Source organism: Protomyces lactucae-debilis (assembly GCF_002105105.1).
Source record: "Protomyces lactucae-debilis strain 12-1054 chromosome Unknown BCR37scaffold_2, whole genome shotgun sequence".
Classification (NCBI taxonomy): domain Eukaryota; kingdom Fungi; phylum Ascomycota; class Taphrinomycetes; order Taphrinales; family Protomycetaceae; genus Protomyces; species Protomyces lactucae-debilis.
In genome coordinates, this window is record NW_024467994.1 from 768156 (window position 1) to 784115 (window position 15960).

The window sequence follows — 15960 nt, forward strand, 5'->3', positions numbered from 1 at the left end:
GCATCGTAATCTACGTTGTGCGGCAACACCCAACATTGCAAGCGCCAGGACTCTGCGCGCACGTCGGCAACTGGGCGCAGTCTTCACCCGTATCTCAACAGGCTCACTGTATGCACGGATTGTTCGCTTGCGCGCTCTGAAGCACCCTGCAACTCTTTACAGCACGGTGCGCACGTCATCATTGCATCAACGCTATCGCGCATTGTGAATACGCTAGACCCAAGGGGCACCTAAGTGTTCTTTGCCAACTCTGTGTATCGCAGTGCCGCCAAGTGCTTGAAACATGCAGGCAGATCCCAAGGGCCTTCGTCCTAGAGTACGGACGTCGCGATCTGACTCCCCTGACCTCACAGCAGACGCTGCGCGGCCAGCCCAATCTACTCGGGCGCAAAAGTTGAATCAGGTCGTACAGGTATATCATACCCTATGTTTCATTTCTGCTGACCCACCACAGAACTTCTACAGTAAGGCGGCGCAAATCATCATTCAAGCCAGGCAACCCGTGACACCGCTTTACGCGCGCAATAGTACAATCAGACGGCTCAACAAATGGGTAGGCTACACGCCCTTTTCTGAGAGATTATTGACCTTAGTTCAATCTGGACACCGCCGACACAGATGCATTTAGGGACGAACTTCAACTCTGGAGATCTGTCAATGTTTCATCGGATACTTTCATGGCAACACGCCCACTCGTGATAGAAGTGGTCCTCAGCTTTCGAGATCTTACATCAAATCAGCGCTTGACGCTCGTCGATGGCCGTGGCCAAAGAGCTGATGTCGCTTTCCATGATTCGTTCAAAAGATATGCAGCAGGCGAAATTGTTCTGGAGCGCTGGGTCGTTGATTGGGAGCGGCCTTCTGCGAAAGAACCACCTGAGCTAGCGGTAACATACAAAAAGTCGATCGCCGTCTTCCGTTCACTGTACACCTTGTGCAGATTACTGCCTGCTTGGAAATTGCGACAAAGGCTCTTCAAATCAAAGTTATCCTCAGCCTCTCTGAAAGTCTCCTGCCGCGTATCGCATGAGGCCAATGAACAAGCTCAGGAAGCGTATCTCAAGTTGCATCAGTCTGCAGTCCCCGGATCGCACAGTCAGGTGAACAGCTTTGCCTTCCATGCAGTAGAGACACAGACCGGGAAATTGAAAATCAGCGTACAGTATCGCCAGGATTCTGACTTTCGCGTTGATGACACAGAGGCGCTCCTCTCTTCGCATTTTGTGAGTGCGGATGTACTTCCCTACCGGCCTCAATCATCTTTGCCCACTGAGGCAGCGCGTCGACCCGGGCGATCGGGACCAGGCGCAAATATGAGCAGCTTGCCGTATCTAGCGCAAACCGACAGCCGCACGGGAAGCACTTCCTCAGTTCACAAAATTGAGAGGCGTTCATCCTTTGCAATCCACCCATTCAAGTCGCCTTCCCTTTCAGCATCTCCTACAACTGAAGCGCAAGGTCCATCCCGCTTGGCGAGTCGAACGCACTCAAACATCTCTGTCGAGCGTACCTCTCAGCGTGCTGCCTCGTACCAGCAAGCATCGCGTCCAGTGAACAGCGAATCCATGGCGCTTTCTGCATCTGGGTCGCCACGCTTATCAAGCGGAGCTCCACCAAGTCTGAAGCGCTACTCCTCATCATTTGGTCAGCGCACAAGCAGTTTCTCTGGACGTCGTCGCCCCAGTCAAATGTCCGAGTCGGTCGCTCAATTGAAGTCCGAGCACACCAGCGGCACATCTAGTCGGTCGGATCTTGTATTGCAAACTTCACAACCGGATGAACAAGATGGCCTGGATGAATTCATGAAACTGCTGGAGGCCCCTGAGCCCCTCAAGGGCATCAATTTTGGTGACTCCGTAATGCATCATGGGTCAAGAAGCTCAGAACCTGAAAAGAAGATGCGCTCTGAACTTGATCGCTACCACAAACTTCGAGAGTCGCATGCGGCACTGAGCGATTCGCTTGTACAATCCACCATCTTGAGAACAACTCCGCGTGCTGCTGTGCGGCGTATGTCACAGCACAGCCCGTCTCTGCATTCAGGTGGATCATCGCCAGGGAAGCCAATGTCGCCACATACGCCCGCAATACCGTCGCGCTTGTCAGAGACATCCATTATGCCACGCCCAGTATCGCAACGCCGAGATGACGCCCTCCAGATTGGCATAGTGAGTGAAAATGGAGCTTCTGGTCCAGTCCAGATACCTGCGCCGACTTCACCCAATGGCTCCGACGGTCGCAGACCATATGGAGACGATCATGACGGTGAATCAATGCCCCCGATAGACACAAAGTTGAGCAACTTCAGGCAGCACGAAGAGTCAGCTACTCAACCATTTGAGACCAGTGACCCAAGAATAGGCAAGCAACACACTATGTTGGCTCAGCAAATGGATCGGTCCTCCACTACAAAGGGCTACTTCGCAGCTCGTGGGACCATAGCTGCTGATTCAGGCTGCAGTCGCGAACAGCGGGATCAGCCGACGCCTCAATCACCACCCGACCGCATTGGATCTGCCGTACCAGCTGGTTCGCATGTGCCGCGAGCATCTTCTACAACGGGCACGCCCGACGACGACGATCTCTTCTTCGCGATGAGTGATATCCACTTGAGTCGAATATGACGATTGAAGCTCATGATTGAAGCTCATCACGAAGCACAGTATTTGTAGAACTATAGTCAAGCTCCGTTGTCAAGAGAGGTCGACCGGTCATCTGAAAGTGCGTGAGACTAATTTTCCAGTTGAACGAATGCGCCATCAAGGTACCACCTACTTACCTACACTACATTCAAGATCTAGAACTTGCAGCTGTGAGCCCTCAATTAAGCCTACTGGAATCGCTCTGCTCGCTTTGGCCCAATGCTGAAACGTCCGGGAGATGCAGTGCTGATGCACGATGCCCGGCAAAAAGTCTTCGTCCAGAACCGAAAGGCGTCAAAGATTGTAAGGCAGCTTTATCTTCGCACTGATATTAGTTGCGCTTCGCAACTTTGCGCTCGCTGTCAACAGTACGATGTTGCCGGAGCGAAGCAGTCATCACAATCAATCTTGGGAGCCGATCCAAAGGCCCACAGCACGCACGGGCCACACTACTTGGTTCCCGATACAAACATCTTTTACCACTGCATGGACGTCATGGAGCAAGAGGATGTTTTTACCGATGTCATTGTCTTGCAGACCGCCTTGGATGAGTTGAGGAACAAAAGTCTTCCGCTGTATAATAGGCTTCGACAACTGGTCAAGGACTCTGACAAGCGCTTCTATGTGTTTCACAATGAGTTCCACGTAGAGACACAGGTAAATCGCAGCGCCGCAGAAAGTATCAATGATCGCAATGACCGAGCAATACGCGTCGCTTCTCTTTGGTACAAGAATCACCTGGCGAAAGCTACTCGCGGCACGCAGAACAGGGCTCCGGAGATCATTATGCTTTCAGATGATCGCGCCAATCGCACTTTTGCTCGGAGCGAAGGTGTTGTGGCTTACTCTGTCGATGAATACCTTGAAGGGCACCCCAAGTCACAGATGTTACTCGACATGATCACTGCAACAACGGAGAGAAGCTCGTCTCACACAGCTCCGGGCCAGGCGCTCTATCAGGAATATTTTGGCATGTATCGATTGCAAGAAAATGTGAAGAAGGGTTTGCTGCACCAGGGAGTGTTCAACGTCTCGACCTACAATTTTCTCGAAGGCTCCGTACCGGTACCTGCATTTGACCGCCCAGTGCATATATTAGGCCGAGAGCAGATGAATCGAGCTGTGCAAGGAGATAGTGTCGTGATCGAAATTTTGCCTAAAGATCAATGGAAGTTGCCTGCAGCGGTGATCGTCGACCCGGACGAGGTCAATAAGAATGACAACGCAGAGAACGACGAGCACGAGGCTGAACCTGGAGACGAGAGTCTTACCGTGGCCGCACCGACGGATGCACAACCAACTGCGAGGATAGTGGGCGTCATGAAACGAAATTGGAGACCCTACGTTGGTCACATCGATCCATCATCCGTGACCCAAGATGTGCAATCAACCGGTTCTCAAACTGTCTTTGTTAAACCAGTGGACAGACGTATTCCCAAGATACGTATACGGACGAGGCAGGCGGTCGATTTGTTGGGACAGAAGATCGTCGTCAATATTGACCGATGGCTGATCACATCTCGCTATCCCGAGGGTCATTTCGTGAGAGCGCTAGGAAATATGGAAAACAAGGAGGCTGAGACGGAAGCACTACTGTTGGAATGGGATGTACAGTATAGACCCTTTCCCAAGGCCGTTTTGGACTGTCTTCCAGCCGAAGGTACGGACTGGAAGGTGCCCAGCGATCTTACAGACCCGAGCTGGACCAACCGTTTGGACTTAAGAAATCTCGAAGTGTGCAGCATCGATCCACCAAGTTGTCAAGATATTGATGATGCGCTCCACGCAAAGAGTCTTCCGAATGGCAATTTCGAAGTTGGAGTTCACATTGCTGATGTATCTTCCTTTGTCAAGGCCGACACTCCTATGGATGACGAAGCGGCAAGCAGAGGCACGACCGTCTACATGGTTGATAAGAGGATTGACATGCTGCCAATGCTGTTGGGAACCAATCTTTGCTCTCTTATGCCTTGCGTTGAGCGCTTTGCCTTCTCGACCATCTGGGAGCTCTCTCCTGATGGTGAGATTATCAACGTTAGGTTTTTAAAGTCAGTCATCAAATCTCGAGAAGCATTTTCCTATGAGCAGGCTCAGCTCCGAATTGACGACAAAAGCTATACCGATACCCTCACCGGTGGTATGCGAATTCTTCTTGGTCTATCAAAGAAACTCAGAGCTCGCCGACTCGCTGCCGGAGCTCTCAATCTTGCAAGTCCTGAGGTCAAGATACAAATGGAGTCAGAAACATCCGACCCGATTGATGTCCAGACAAAGGAAGCGCTTGAGACAAACTCGCTTGTGGAGGAGTTTATGCTTCTAGCCAACATCAGTGTCGCAACTCGAATCTACCAGGCCTACCCAGAAACAGCAATGTTACGAAGGCATGGCGCCCCGCCGGCTACAAATTTTGAGCAACTTCAAGATGTTCTACAAGTCCGAAAGAACCTCAAACTCGAGGTGGGATCCTCGAAGGCACTAGCTGATTCTCTCGACACGTGTGTTGTGTCTGAAGAACCCTTCTTCAATACACTAGTACGAATCATGGCCACACGCTGCATGCTATCAGCCGAGTATTTCTCCAGCGGCTCTTATGCGCCAAGCGAATTTCGCCACTATGGCCTAGCAAGCGAGATTTACACGCACTTCACGTCACCAATTCGACGCTATGCCGATGTGGTTGCACATCGGCAATTGTCGAGTGCGATTGGCTTCGAAAGCCTCCATCCGTCCCTTCAGAATCAGGCTCGTATGGAAGCCGTGTGCAAGAACATCAACTATCGGCATCGGATGGCCCAGATGGCAGGTAGAGCTAGCGTCGAGTATTACGTTGGGCAAGCTCTGAAGGATCGAGTTGCGGAGGAAGACGCCTTCGTCATGAAGTGCTTCAAGAACGGGTTTGTCGTGTTTGTCGCCAAATTCGGCATTGAGGGTGTCATTCACCTGGCGAGTTTGTCAACCCCAGAGCCTGAAAGCGAATTCAAAGAAGATGAATATCAGCTACTCATCAAGCCCGGCAATGCAACGCCATTCACCATCGCAGTCTTTGACAAAGTGCGCGTCAAAATCCTTACCGTTCAAGACGCTTCGACAGGTAAACGCAAAGTGGAATTGTCATTGCTAACGAAACTCTGAAACACGCTATTTAAAGTAGAACATTAAGCGTTAGAAGGGTAGTAGACATTCTCGAGATCAATGAAATTGTCCTTGATTGAGCGTGGTGAAACGAATCGGGCCAGGATGGATTGAGCACCTGCTTTATCGTTCGTACCACTAGCGCGTGCTCCACCAAACGGTTGCTGGCCAACGACTGCGCCTGTACATTTGTCGTTGATGTAGAAATTGCCGGCGGCGTTGACTAGTCGTCTCGTCAGTTCGGAGACCACGAGTCTATCCTGAGCGAAGATGGCGCCCGTCAGTGCATAGTCAGTGCTGGATTCGATCAGCGAGATGGTCGCCTCTAGCTCAGAGTCTTCGTAGACGTAGACAGCCATAAATGGACCGAAGTATTCTGTCGAGAAGATAGAGTGGCGCGGGTCGCTGCTCTCGACGATGGTTGGATGCACAAAGTAGCCGACCGAATCATCGTACTTGCCACCGGCCAGCAGTGTCAATTTCGAGTCACCCTCGATCGAGTCAATGACTCCCTTCAGTCGGTCGAAAGACGCCTTGTGAATGACCGGACCATTGAAGTTCGTGAAGTCCTCAACGGTGCCAATCTTGAGAGCCTCAGTAGCACTAATGAACTGCGCCTTGAAACCCTTTTCCCACACACTCTTGGCGACATACAAACGCGACAATGCAGAGCACTTCTGGCCTTGGTATTCGAATGCGGCGCGCACTGATTGCAAGACTGCGTTACCGATGTGGGTAGTCGGGTGGACCAAGTGGAAGTTACATCCTCCAGTCTCTGCAACAGCTCGTGGATATCCGCGATAGACATCGGCTGCAAGATTGTCTGCCATCTGCTTCCACAATTTCTTGAAGATGGCCGTAGAGCCTGTGAAGTGCAGAGCTGCAAACTCGCGATGTGCGAAGACAGTCTTGGTAATGAGCTCCGCATCGCCTGGAACAAACTGAATAACGTTCTCCGGCACACCAGCCTCAATCAAAATGTTGCGGACAAGATAGTTTGACAAGGTCGCCGAGGGCGAAGGCTTCATAATGACCACATTTCCCATCAGAACAGGGACAGCCACCAGGTTTCCGGCAATGGCGGTAAAGTTGAATGGAGCAACTGCGTAGACAAACCCTTCGAGTGGACGATACTCAACTCTGTTCCAGCTACCCGGTGTGTTCTCTGGAGGTTGTGTGGCATAAAGCTGCTCGGCGTACTTGACATTGAATCTTAGAAAGTCTGCAAGCTCTGCAGCGGAATCGATTTCCGCCTGCCAAGCGTTTTTTCCCTGACCCAGCATCGTGGCTGCCATGATCTGGTAGCGATACTTCTTCGCAACCAAGTCGGCCGCCTTGAGAAAGATGGCGGCGCGGTCAGCCCAAGCGAGACTTGCCCACGATTCTCGTGCAGCAAGGGCAGATTCAATTGCGCGGTGGACATGCTTCTCCTCTGCGCCATAGTACTTACAAAGAACCTTCTTATGATCGTGTGGCATTGCTTGCTCAAGAACGGTGGCTGATTTCACCTGTTCGCCGGCGATGATGAGTGGCACCTCGACGACGCCGCGAGCCTTCAGCTCATCAAGCGCCTTGACAAGTTTCTGACGCTCCTCGCTGCCAGGCGCCTGCTGTCAGTCATCTATCCTATTGTGGACAGTGATGGCATACGTAGTTGAGCATCGGCTCATTGCTAATGGCGGGCACTTTGAATGAAGCGTAACTCATTTTGATGGTAGTGTTTCTGGACCAGGAGGACTAGGTGGACGCTAGTCCTCTTATACACGACCAGGCCCCTGAGCCAGAGTTTTGACGGATCAGCCGCGCACTCTCTGCAGCGGCCAACCGAAGTCACCGGCTCTGGCGCGCTATCTGAACTTCTGAAGTCGCACCTGCCGTTTGTAGCGTTGCGCAATCTTCCCGTCCCAATCGGGCAGGTCGCGACCTGGTCACGTGCAGCCGACAGCATACAAAGCAGTAGAACGGACGAGCTGCTTCATCTTCACCGGGGCATTTGGTCTGCAAGTCGATCTCCTTGCGGGAGTCATAGTCGAAGTGTGCGTTAAGTATAAAGACATATAAACGTCGCTTTGACACCGTCCACGAACCCTCTCGCCTGCATCTACACAGCTATGTGGCTTGCAACCCTTCCCCCTGAATGAACGTAAAAGTCGTTTTGGCGAAGTACACGACTTGACAGTGCATATTCCGTGCGCCATCATCAGACAGAGTACGCGTCCTCTGCAGTCATGAACTGAACCTCCATTGGTGGGAGTCCATCATCGTGGTCGAAAAGTGCATCTGCCGCTGCCATCGACAGCTTGCCCGGCACAAGACTGTTCAAGCGGGAGAAGCTCAACGGCGACAAAGGTGTCCTTGGGGGAGACATCTGCCAACAAACCGAAGACGTTCCAGACTCTGCCTGTAACACTGGAGCACTTGACGTAGAAGTACTCGATTTAGTCAAGTGTCTAGTATTAGGCGAGATAGGTGACGGTGGCATAGTGTGCCCGAATTGAGATGCGCTGCTGGACATGATTTTGGCAGACGAGAACGATCTGCGTATCGGACTCGCTGAGTATGGCGAATGACCTTGCGATGAGCAAGATCTGGTCATAGTCTCAGCAAGGGGAGCTGCATTGGGACGCCGACGGATTCGTAAGCTGTCCTTGCCGAAGAATTCGGAGCTTGCAGACCTTAGAGAGGGTCGGCTCGTGCTCCCTGAAGTAGACAAAACCATTGGCATGGTTTGACTGCGATAGAGTGAGGGACGTTGTAATCCAGGGGCAGCCTTTTGCAGGGTCTCAATTGGACGCATGATGGCCGTCAACGCTGCTGGCTGGTCATCCTGTACGCTGAATGAAGCAAGCCGTGTGATACTGGGCCTCGAAAGCCGTCCTTCACTCGACCGCTGTGAAGACTGTTCGAAGGGAAATTCCTTGACACCAAGCTTTTGAGCACCTGAGCTTTGCCAGTCCATGGGATTGTCAAAGATACCTGCGGAAGAGGAACTTTGACACACCAGCTCCGCGGCGGTGGTCGAATGTGAGCGCGTCGCAGGGATTTGATCGGGCTCACTCGGCCGCTCATTGAAGATGCTGCGGCCATTCCCAGTCATGGATAGATTCGCGTTTCCTGTGTCCTTTGATTCTCTCGTGAGGCAGCTCGACTGGGTAGATGTCTCCCCACGCGCCGCATAGAGGACTTGTGGTGCCATACTGGCGAGTGCTTGATGTAAAGGATCAGGACTTGCGTTTGTTGTGCTCTGCAGCTGGTTGTTCAACAAGCAATGGGATTGCTCTGACAAGCGTGTTATACAACTGTTGTCACTGAATAGTTCTAGCGGTCTGCAAGACGTTGTGTCGATTGTCAAAGAGGTGACCGACTTGTAGTCGTTGCAGATAGCCGTTTTGCGTGAGAAATCATGGATGTCCAAGGAGAAGGCAGATGCATATGAAGCCTAAATGATGAAGGGCGGTAATTTGCGCCGCTGCGGCTGTGGAACATGCATGCACGCGCGAGGGCCCCAATCGCAAGAGACAGCCGGGCGAGTGCACGGTGCACCACTTGCGCATGTACATTGTACATTGTACAACAGTCAACAGTACAAGCAGCACAGTTGAGTCGAATTGCAGGCTTGCAACAGAGAACCTGAGAGCTGGCAGTGTACATCATATCTGTCGGCACCAAACAGCAGGCAGCATTCCCAGACGTTGAAGCACGGAGCCCAAATCTATGCTCACTGACTGAGCCTTCAGACAGTGAACACTGTCCGAATGTCTGGGAACAACCATGATATGCTCGAGCACGCGAATGCCAATTATGCCATACATTCTCAAGTCATGTACAAGTCCACAGTATGACGATCCTGTATGTATGCTGGCCTTGTCTCTTCAAGATTCTGGCCATTTGCAGTATCGTGTAGATGGCATGGCATCACACTACATGTAGGCCCTGTGTTATTATATTTGTGCTATCACTGGTATAGCTTACAATATACTACCAACATATGTAGCGGCTGGAATCTTCGCCTATATGTCTGCATGCATGACGTAGAGAGCCCCGTTATCCGACGCGTCCTCCCCCGGTCGAGACTCGAGACGCGCCTGATTTTCGCGACTGCTGGATAGACATTCAGATGGGCTGCCAGGGAGAAAAATCATTCGAGTTTCTGGGCCCGTGCGACAAACATCTTTTTCTTTTGTAGGCGACGGATGCGACGAAAGACGTCGCCGACTCACAATCGTCGTTAGAAGACTCGCTGTGCATTGATGGGCTTATCACTCAAGAAGAAGTCGCGCAGGCAGCCGGTTCGTCAGCGGCACCGAGTTACAAAGAAAGTCGCTGAGCACAACCGCAAGACAAAAAAGGCCGACAAGAAGGATGTGACGTGGAAGTCAAAGCTCAAGAAAGATCCAGGTATGTACTCAATCGACCCATCAACCGTCATATGGCTAATTTGATATAGGAATCCCAGCGAGCTTTCCCTACAAGGACAGACTGTTGGCGGAGATAGAAGACCGAAAACGTGAAGCCCAGCAAGCAAAGCTATCTCAGCGTGAGGAGCAGAGAGCCGCTAAGCGCGCCCTCAAAACAGCTCAAGGAGATTCGATGGCGATGCAAGTAGACGGCAATTCTGATTCCGATTCAGACGAAATGTCCGTCGACGACGAAACACAAGGCACATCGCTTGCCGATTTCGCCGCCTCAATCGCCAAGCGCAATGCGCAGGCGAATGGCTCCGACGATGCCAGCGTCGTAGACGGAGAGAGCACCGATCAGGACGAGGAGTGGACTGGCTTTGACGCTTCGGAGTCAGCTCTCAAGAAGGAGACGTCGAGAAAAATGTTTGACAAGGATTTCAAGCAAGTTGTCGAAGATTCCGATGTCATTCTGTACATCGTCGACGCCAGGGATCCAGAAGGTACACGCTCTCGGGAAGTCGAAAAGATGGTTCTCAATGCCGCTCGAGGTGAGAAGAGACTGATCTTGGTCCTGAACAAGATTGACCTAGTACCTCCACCTGTGCTCAATGGCTGGCTTGCACACCTACGCGAGTCCTTCCCTACACTTCCTATCAAGGCATCCAAGACCATCGCCTCGCATGCTTACAACCACAAATCACTGACTACTCAATCAACTGCAGCCGCACTGCTCAAATCGCTCAAGGCGTATTCACAAAAGCGAGCTCTGAAGAGATCCATCACAGTTGGTGTGGTTGGCTTCCCAAACACTGGCAAAAGCAGTGTCATCAATGCACTTCTATCACGGACGAACCACAATAAAGCAGGTCCTTGCGTCACTGGCTCTGAGGCTGGTGTAACCCGAAGTGTGAAGGAGCTCAAACTGGACAGTAAAATTCGACTCCTGGATTCCCCGGGCATTGTCTTCCCGGCAAGTGCAAATGCATCTCAGCAGGACGATCAAGCTCGCCTAGTCCTCATGAACGCCATCCCATCAAACCAAATAGTGGATCCAATACCTGCAGCGACACTTATTCTAGAACGACTCTCAAGTAACCAGCAATTGTTTGATGAAATGGTCCAGCTGTACAGCCTCCCAGCAATCATCAATCCTGGCGGGAAGAGAGGCGCAACTGACTTTCTTGTTCAAGTAGCCCGCAAAAGAGGCCGGCTAGGTAAGGGCGGCATTCCGGATCTTGAGTCTGCTGCGCGTCTGGTAGTCAACGATTGGTGCGATGGGCGTTTGGTCTGGTACACGCAGCCTCCAGTGGAGACATCGACTTCTCCGAGTCATGCTACGAACACTCACGTTAAAAGTCGGAGCGACTCGGGCCCTTCCGAGACGCAACTCGTGTCCAACTGGGCTGCTGAATTCGACTTGGGCGACCTTCTGCTTGAAGGCACAGATGATTGAGGCATTACTTTGCGTGTCCAGTAGACTTGATATATGTTCGAAGATTCGCAATGTTGACACTACGAGGTTGGCTCCACCATTTGTAGAAGTATAGCCCGAAGAGCTCAAGCCGCATTGTACCTGAGGTCCTGAGTACTTGCATATACATGGCACAGCGTAGACAGTGCTCTGGGCGTGAGAAGTTTATAGTTCTATGTGCTGTGGGGTCCCACCACAATTGCAACCAGGAGCGCGCAGCAGACGCGTATCTATCCTCGGGCCGCTGCTGAGCCCTCTGACGATTCCACTGTCGCCATGGATATTTTCAGGGACGAATACGAGAGGTTGAAAACAGCGTATCAGGTCTTGTTGCACTTTTGGCCTTCCTACAACCGCTTGAGAGGGATTGTACTCAAGATGCGTGACTTTTCCAGAGAGTCTCTTACGCACCATCCTGATCTATCTACGATTGCGCTGCTTCTCGTCATATTTTACATCAGCTTCGTGTTCTTGGTCAGGACCTGGAACATGGCCATTGGGTCTATCCGATTCGCAGCAAAGGCGATAGTGCTCGTGTCCCTCCTCGTTTTCGTTTATGGCTGTTTTGAAGCCGGTAAGCTATCGTCTCCGAGAAATGCGCGCTGACCCCAAGCAACGAACGAAAGCGCACCAGTGTTCAACAAGATCATGGAGGCTGGCCAATTTGGAATGGACATCCTGAGTGAAAGACTGGCCGATCAGCGACCCAAAGCCGCCGCTCAAACCAAGGCGCAGCACAAGCGATGGTGAAGGCCTTCAGTCGAAGGATGGAAGTGATCGCGCACTGTGTCAAAAGGATTCTCTATCAAAGTGAAAGTGCTTGAGTCGTCCTTGCATTCGCTCTCGTCTTTCAGCATTCAGCGCTGCATTGTAGTCCGCTATCGGTTTTGCTTTCTTTCGAGATCCTTCCAGTGTTTGTTCACGCTTGTGAGTCGCGTCGTTTGTGCTTGAACGGTCCGGTGCTGGCTTGTCTTCCTTGTTCGCAAAGACCTCATCTGTGAAACCCTGTTCTGACTGATCAGTAAAGCGGACTTTGAATGAAAGTACCAACCTCTAGCTCGTTGAGCAAAGTAGTCGTCTCTGACACGCTTGCCACGTACAATGATCTTGCTGCCAAATGTTTTGAAGCACTTGCGGGCTGATACAATGCCAATTGGCCTGTTTCTGTACGAATAGGGTATACTGTCTGGTTAGCTTCATTAAGCAGTTGAATGTAGCAGCGAACGCACAGCTCTTGTGCGATCAAATAAGACTTCTCGGCATCAGTCGTGATGAACTTTGTCAAATGCTTGTTCTTATTGAAGAAGAGATATGAATCTCTGTAGCCAGTTACCCGAGCAATCTCCGTCGCTAGGAACCAATAGTCATCGCCTCTTGTTGGCAGCCTGAAAGCACGCGAAGTATACTGCCTGCCTGGCAGAAGTGCCCCATCTTCATAAATTTTGCCGTTGCCTTCTTCATCTTCGTCTTCGAAGGAACTTGATGTTACTGCAGGAGTGGTCTTACTGGCGAGTAGATGCGTCGCCTTGTCCGTCTTAGACTTGCCGGCAGGCGCGCCATCGTCCAGGATCACTCTGACATTGCGCGGCTTTGATCGTATGATAACATCTTCCTCCTCCTCCTCGCCGTCGTCGTCCTCACCAGAGCCAGGGGCAGTGATCGCAGTGTTCAAAGTATCCTCGCCTGTCGTATCGGCAGAGTCTCCATCCTGTTGTACTGTTGAGGACTTGGCTCTCGGAGAGCTCCGCGAGGAATCAGTTCCTACTCTTGGCATAGATGATCTTCAACTTGCAAAGCGATCAACGAACAATGAAATCTACCGTTTGCAGCCGAGCTGAATGATGGAGCTCGCTGGCAAAGCAAATTGTCGTTCGTGTCACAGTGCTTCAAGCGCGCTTTCAAAACAAATTTGTAGGCGACGTTGCGAGTGTTGGCCCCTTTGCTTACAACTGACAAATACATTGGGAAGACTTTGAGGCTCCGGCGAGCAGATTGACAGAGCAGATGGCCGCTCATATGACAAATTAAGGCAAGTATGTACATAGCTGTCTAGAATATGTGCCGCTGGTGCTCTTGTCCAAACGTATCGAAGTCGTAATTCGATCCAGGGTCGAAGGGAGGGAAATGACCCGTCTCGCCCATAATTTCATTGATCATGTCCACATATATTACATCTGTGTCACCTCCCATAACAGCAGGCATGCTGGCGACTAAGCCGAAAGGGTCATTTGCGTCCAGGTGATCTAGTGGGGTTCTGCTCGGCATCTTCATTGACACTTGCGAAAGAATTGCAGTCGCCAAAGACTCGAAAGTATCTCGAAATGGACGGGCCTGGGGAAAGATTTGCGCGATGGCGGTCAATAGACTTGAACAATTTCGAATTCGAGTAGCCAGATCTGTGAGCACTTCCAAAGATGTAGGCGGAACCGACCAGATGCAGAACAGAAGCGTAACGCCTGCACCGAAACAATGATGCATAGTGTAAAATGTGAATTGCAATTCATTCCTTCTTTGCATGAGGATAAAATACCCGATAATCCTTGATGCCGCATCGCAACAGATGATGATGTCGGTGTTGCCTTCCCGGAGCTCTGGTTGATGCAAGGCTGTGCGGTGGAGAATAAAGAGCGAATTGTGATAGAGCAAGTCGTGGTATTCCATGGGAGATCCCAGTAAATGATGGCCCTCGGACAGATGAGGGCGGGTCCGTATCCAAGATTCAAGCTGCGCTCTCAAGGCTTGTTTCTCCCTAATGCGGCTGGCTGCATCTTGTTGAATAAGACCACAGCAAAACTTCTGAATGCAACTTTGTATGCGCCGAATCTTGAACAGATGAATCACCATAGTGAGGCCCGTGGTCACCTCTGCATCAACAAGACTGCCGTCATGACCTAGATGGACCACATCGCGTGGCAGCTTGACATCAATGTCGTCGTCACTGATGCGATGAGGGCGACCCAGGAACAACGCGTCACTTCTGTCCAACGCATAGATTGACCAAAAGATTCGGCTGCGCAACTCAATATCGGCAGGCGATTTGCCTTGCTTCAACATTTTGACTTCGACATCCCGATGTAAACCCTGTTCCATCGCGACATTCATAGCTAGGCCGACCAAACGCCAGAGACTTGTTCCAGCATGATTTTGCAGGGCGTAGATAGCCATCAAGAAAAGCGCCTGCACCGCCCTCACATCGTCTAATTCGAAAACGCTTTCGCAATGCTGTAGCGCAGATTTGTAGAAGGCTTTCGCAGCGTAGCGTTCGCTATATCCAAAGGCCGCTTCGCTGAGCCGGGCTCCGATCGCCCATACCATATTCACGAAGAACAATTCAACATCAGGCGCGGCTGTAGGATTCTGGAGGACAGAGGAGACATATCCAGAAAATGTCAGATTGCAGAGAATCGGATATTGCCAACTCATATGGGCGAAGTAAGCTCGAGTGAGACGTTCGGCGAGAAGTGGCGTCGGAATCGGAGCTGGCTCAATATCATCAAAACGAACGCGCTCGCGCAAATCAGCGTACGGACCCGACAAAGGCAGAGAACTTCGTCGCAAGTTTGGTAATTCTGCATTGAAAGTGCTTGCGAAGACACGAGCGAAGGCGTAACCACTTGACGCTCCAATGTAGAGGTGATCTCCTCTAGCTCTATCTGAAGCAGACAGCGCGAGTAAGCCCACTGAGTCGGCGAGGCTGTCACGCTCATCATGATCGGCTCGAGTACTAAGGCCAGCGTGACCACTGGAGTGCGCCTCAGCGTCCAGGACGGAATCAGGTAGTCTGCCAGAATCCACGAGGTTTACGAAATCTGGAACGTCCGTGATGTTCAAATCAATTTGCTCTCCGTCGAGAATCTGAGGTCGGATGGCCAGATGGTCTTGAGCCAAATCAGGCCTGAACGAGTAAAGCGCTTCCTCCAATTGAGCTACACGCGCCTCAAGTGCCGAGACATATCCACGCGGATAAGCTCTGTTGCTGTGTGGGTCCTCGATGACACATCGGCTGTTCGACTTCACGCAAGCTGAGCAAGATGGTGTTCCTCCATCACATTTTTGACGACGCCGACGGCAGCGATTACAAGCGACCAAGGTTCGCTTGCGCTCCGCCTTCTCTGCGGCTGGCAGGCTTGTGATTGACGGCTGCCGCGCTGCCGTTCTTACGCTGGAATCCATATGTGCGTAATTCTGGGCTTTTGAAAAGTTTCAGTCTCAATAGACTTACAGAACCACGGGACTTCGAATGCTCAGGCCTTGTTGAGATCAAGTTCCGGGGTCAAGTTGATGCAATTGCCTCGACCACGGGCAACTGTCG

The 15960-nt window shown here is 51.5% G+C and overlaps 7 protein-coding genes across 7 annotated transcripts; 3 read left to right on the forward strand and 4 right to left on the reverse strand.

The window, feature by feature from the left end:
• The first annotated feature begins 26 nt into the window (after window positions 1-26).
• BCR37DRAFT_376566 (autophagy-related protein 13-domain-containing protein) lies at window positions 27-2689 on the forward strand. The gene is made up of 3 exons (XM_040868620.1): window positions 27-412; window positions 455-553; window positions 594-2689. Exons 1-3 carry the CDS (start codon window positions 284-286, stop codon window positions 2622-2624), a joined length of 2259 nt encoding a protein of 752 aa, XP_040728011.1. The 5' UTR covers window positions 27-283; the 3' UTR covers window positions 2625-2689.
• Window positions 2690-2891: 202 nt separating this feature from the next.
• Window positions 2892-5774, forward strand: BCR37DRAFT_343006 (uncharacterized protein; the record flags this gene model as incomplete). Its single annotated transcript, XM_040867468.1, has 1 exon — window positions 2892-5774. The coding sequence occupies one exon, from the start codon at window positions 2892-2894 to the stop codon at window positions 5772-5774; it is 2883 nt and encodes a 960-aa protein (XP_040728012.1).
• On the reverse strand, window positions 5735-7638 carry BCR37DRAFT_376569 (delta-1-pyrroline-5-carboxylate dehydrogenase). Its single transcript, XM_040868621.1, has 2 exons — window positions 7425-7638; window positions 5735-7381 (listed from the first exon to the last, which is right to left on the reverse strand). The coding sequence occupies exons 1-2, from the start codon at window positions 7479-7481 to the stop codon at window positions 5798-5800; spliced, it is 1641 nt and encodes a 546-aa protein (XP_040728013.1). The 5' UTR covers window positions 7482-7638; the 3' UTR covers window positions 5735-5797.
• Window positions 7592-9131, reverse strand: BCR37DRAFT_376571 (uncharacterized protein). Its single transcript, XM_040868622.1, has one exon. The coding sequence runs from the start codon at window positions 8968-8970 to the stop codon at window positions 7975-7977; it is 996 nt and encodes a 331-aa protein (XP_040728014.1). The 5' UTR covers window positions 8971-9131; the 3' UTR covers window positions 7592-7974.
• An 893-nt stretch (window positions 9132-10024) lies between these two features.
• On the forward strand, window positions 10025-11630 carry BCR37DRAFT_385566 (GTP-binding protein; the record flags this gene model as incomplete). The annotated part of the gene is made up of 2 exons (XM_040870364.1): window positions 10025-10172; window positions 10222-11630. The coding sequence occupies 2 exons, from the start codon at window positions 10025-10027 to the stop codon at window positions 11628-11630; spliced, it is 1557 nt and encodes a 518-aa protein (XP_040728015.1).
• Window positions 11631-12082: 452 nt separating this feature from the next.
• Window positions 12083-13576, reverse strand: BCR37DRAFT_376573 (chromatin remodelling complex Rsc7/Swp82 subunit-domain-containing protein). The gene is made up of 4 exons (XM_040868623.1): window positions 12878-13576; window positions 12700-12830; window positions 12262-12658; window positions 12083-12222 (listed from the first exon to the last, which is right to left on the reverse strand). The coding sequence occupies exons 1-3, from the start codon at window positions 13420-13422 to the stop codon at window positions 12438-12440; spliced, it is 897 nt and encodes a 298-aa protein (XP_040728016.1). The 5' UTR covers window positions 13423-13576; the 3' UTR covers window positions 12083-12222; window positions 12262-12437.
• Window positions 13577-13697: 121 nt separating this feature from the next.
• On the reverse strand, window positions 13698-15821 carry BCR37DRAFT_390864 (fungal-specific transcription factor domain-containing protein; the record flags this gene model as incomplete). The annotated part of the gene is made up of 1 exon (XM_040870924.1): window positions 13698-15821. The coding sequence occupies one exon, from the start codon at window positions 15819-15821 to the stop codon at window positions 13698-13700; it is 2124 nt and encodes a 707-aa protein (XP_040728017.1).
• Window positions 15822-15960: the final 139 nt, after the last annotated feature.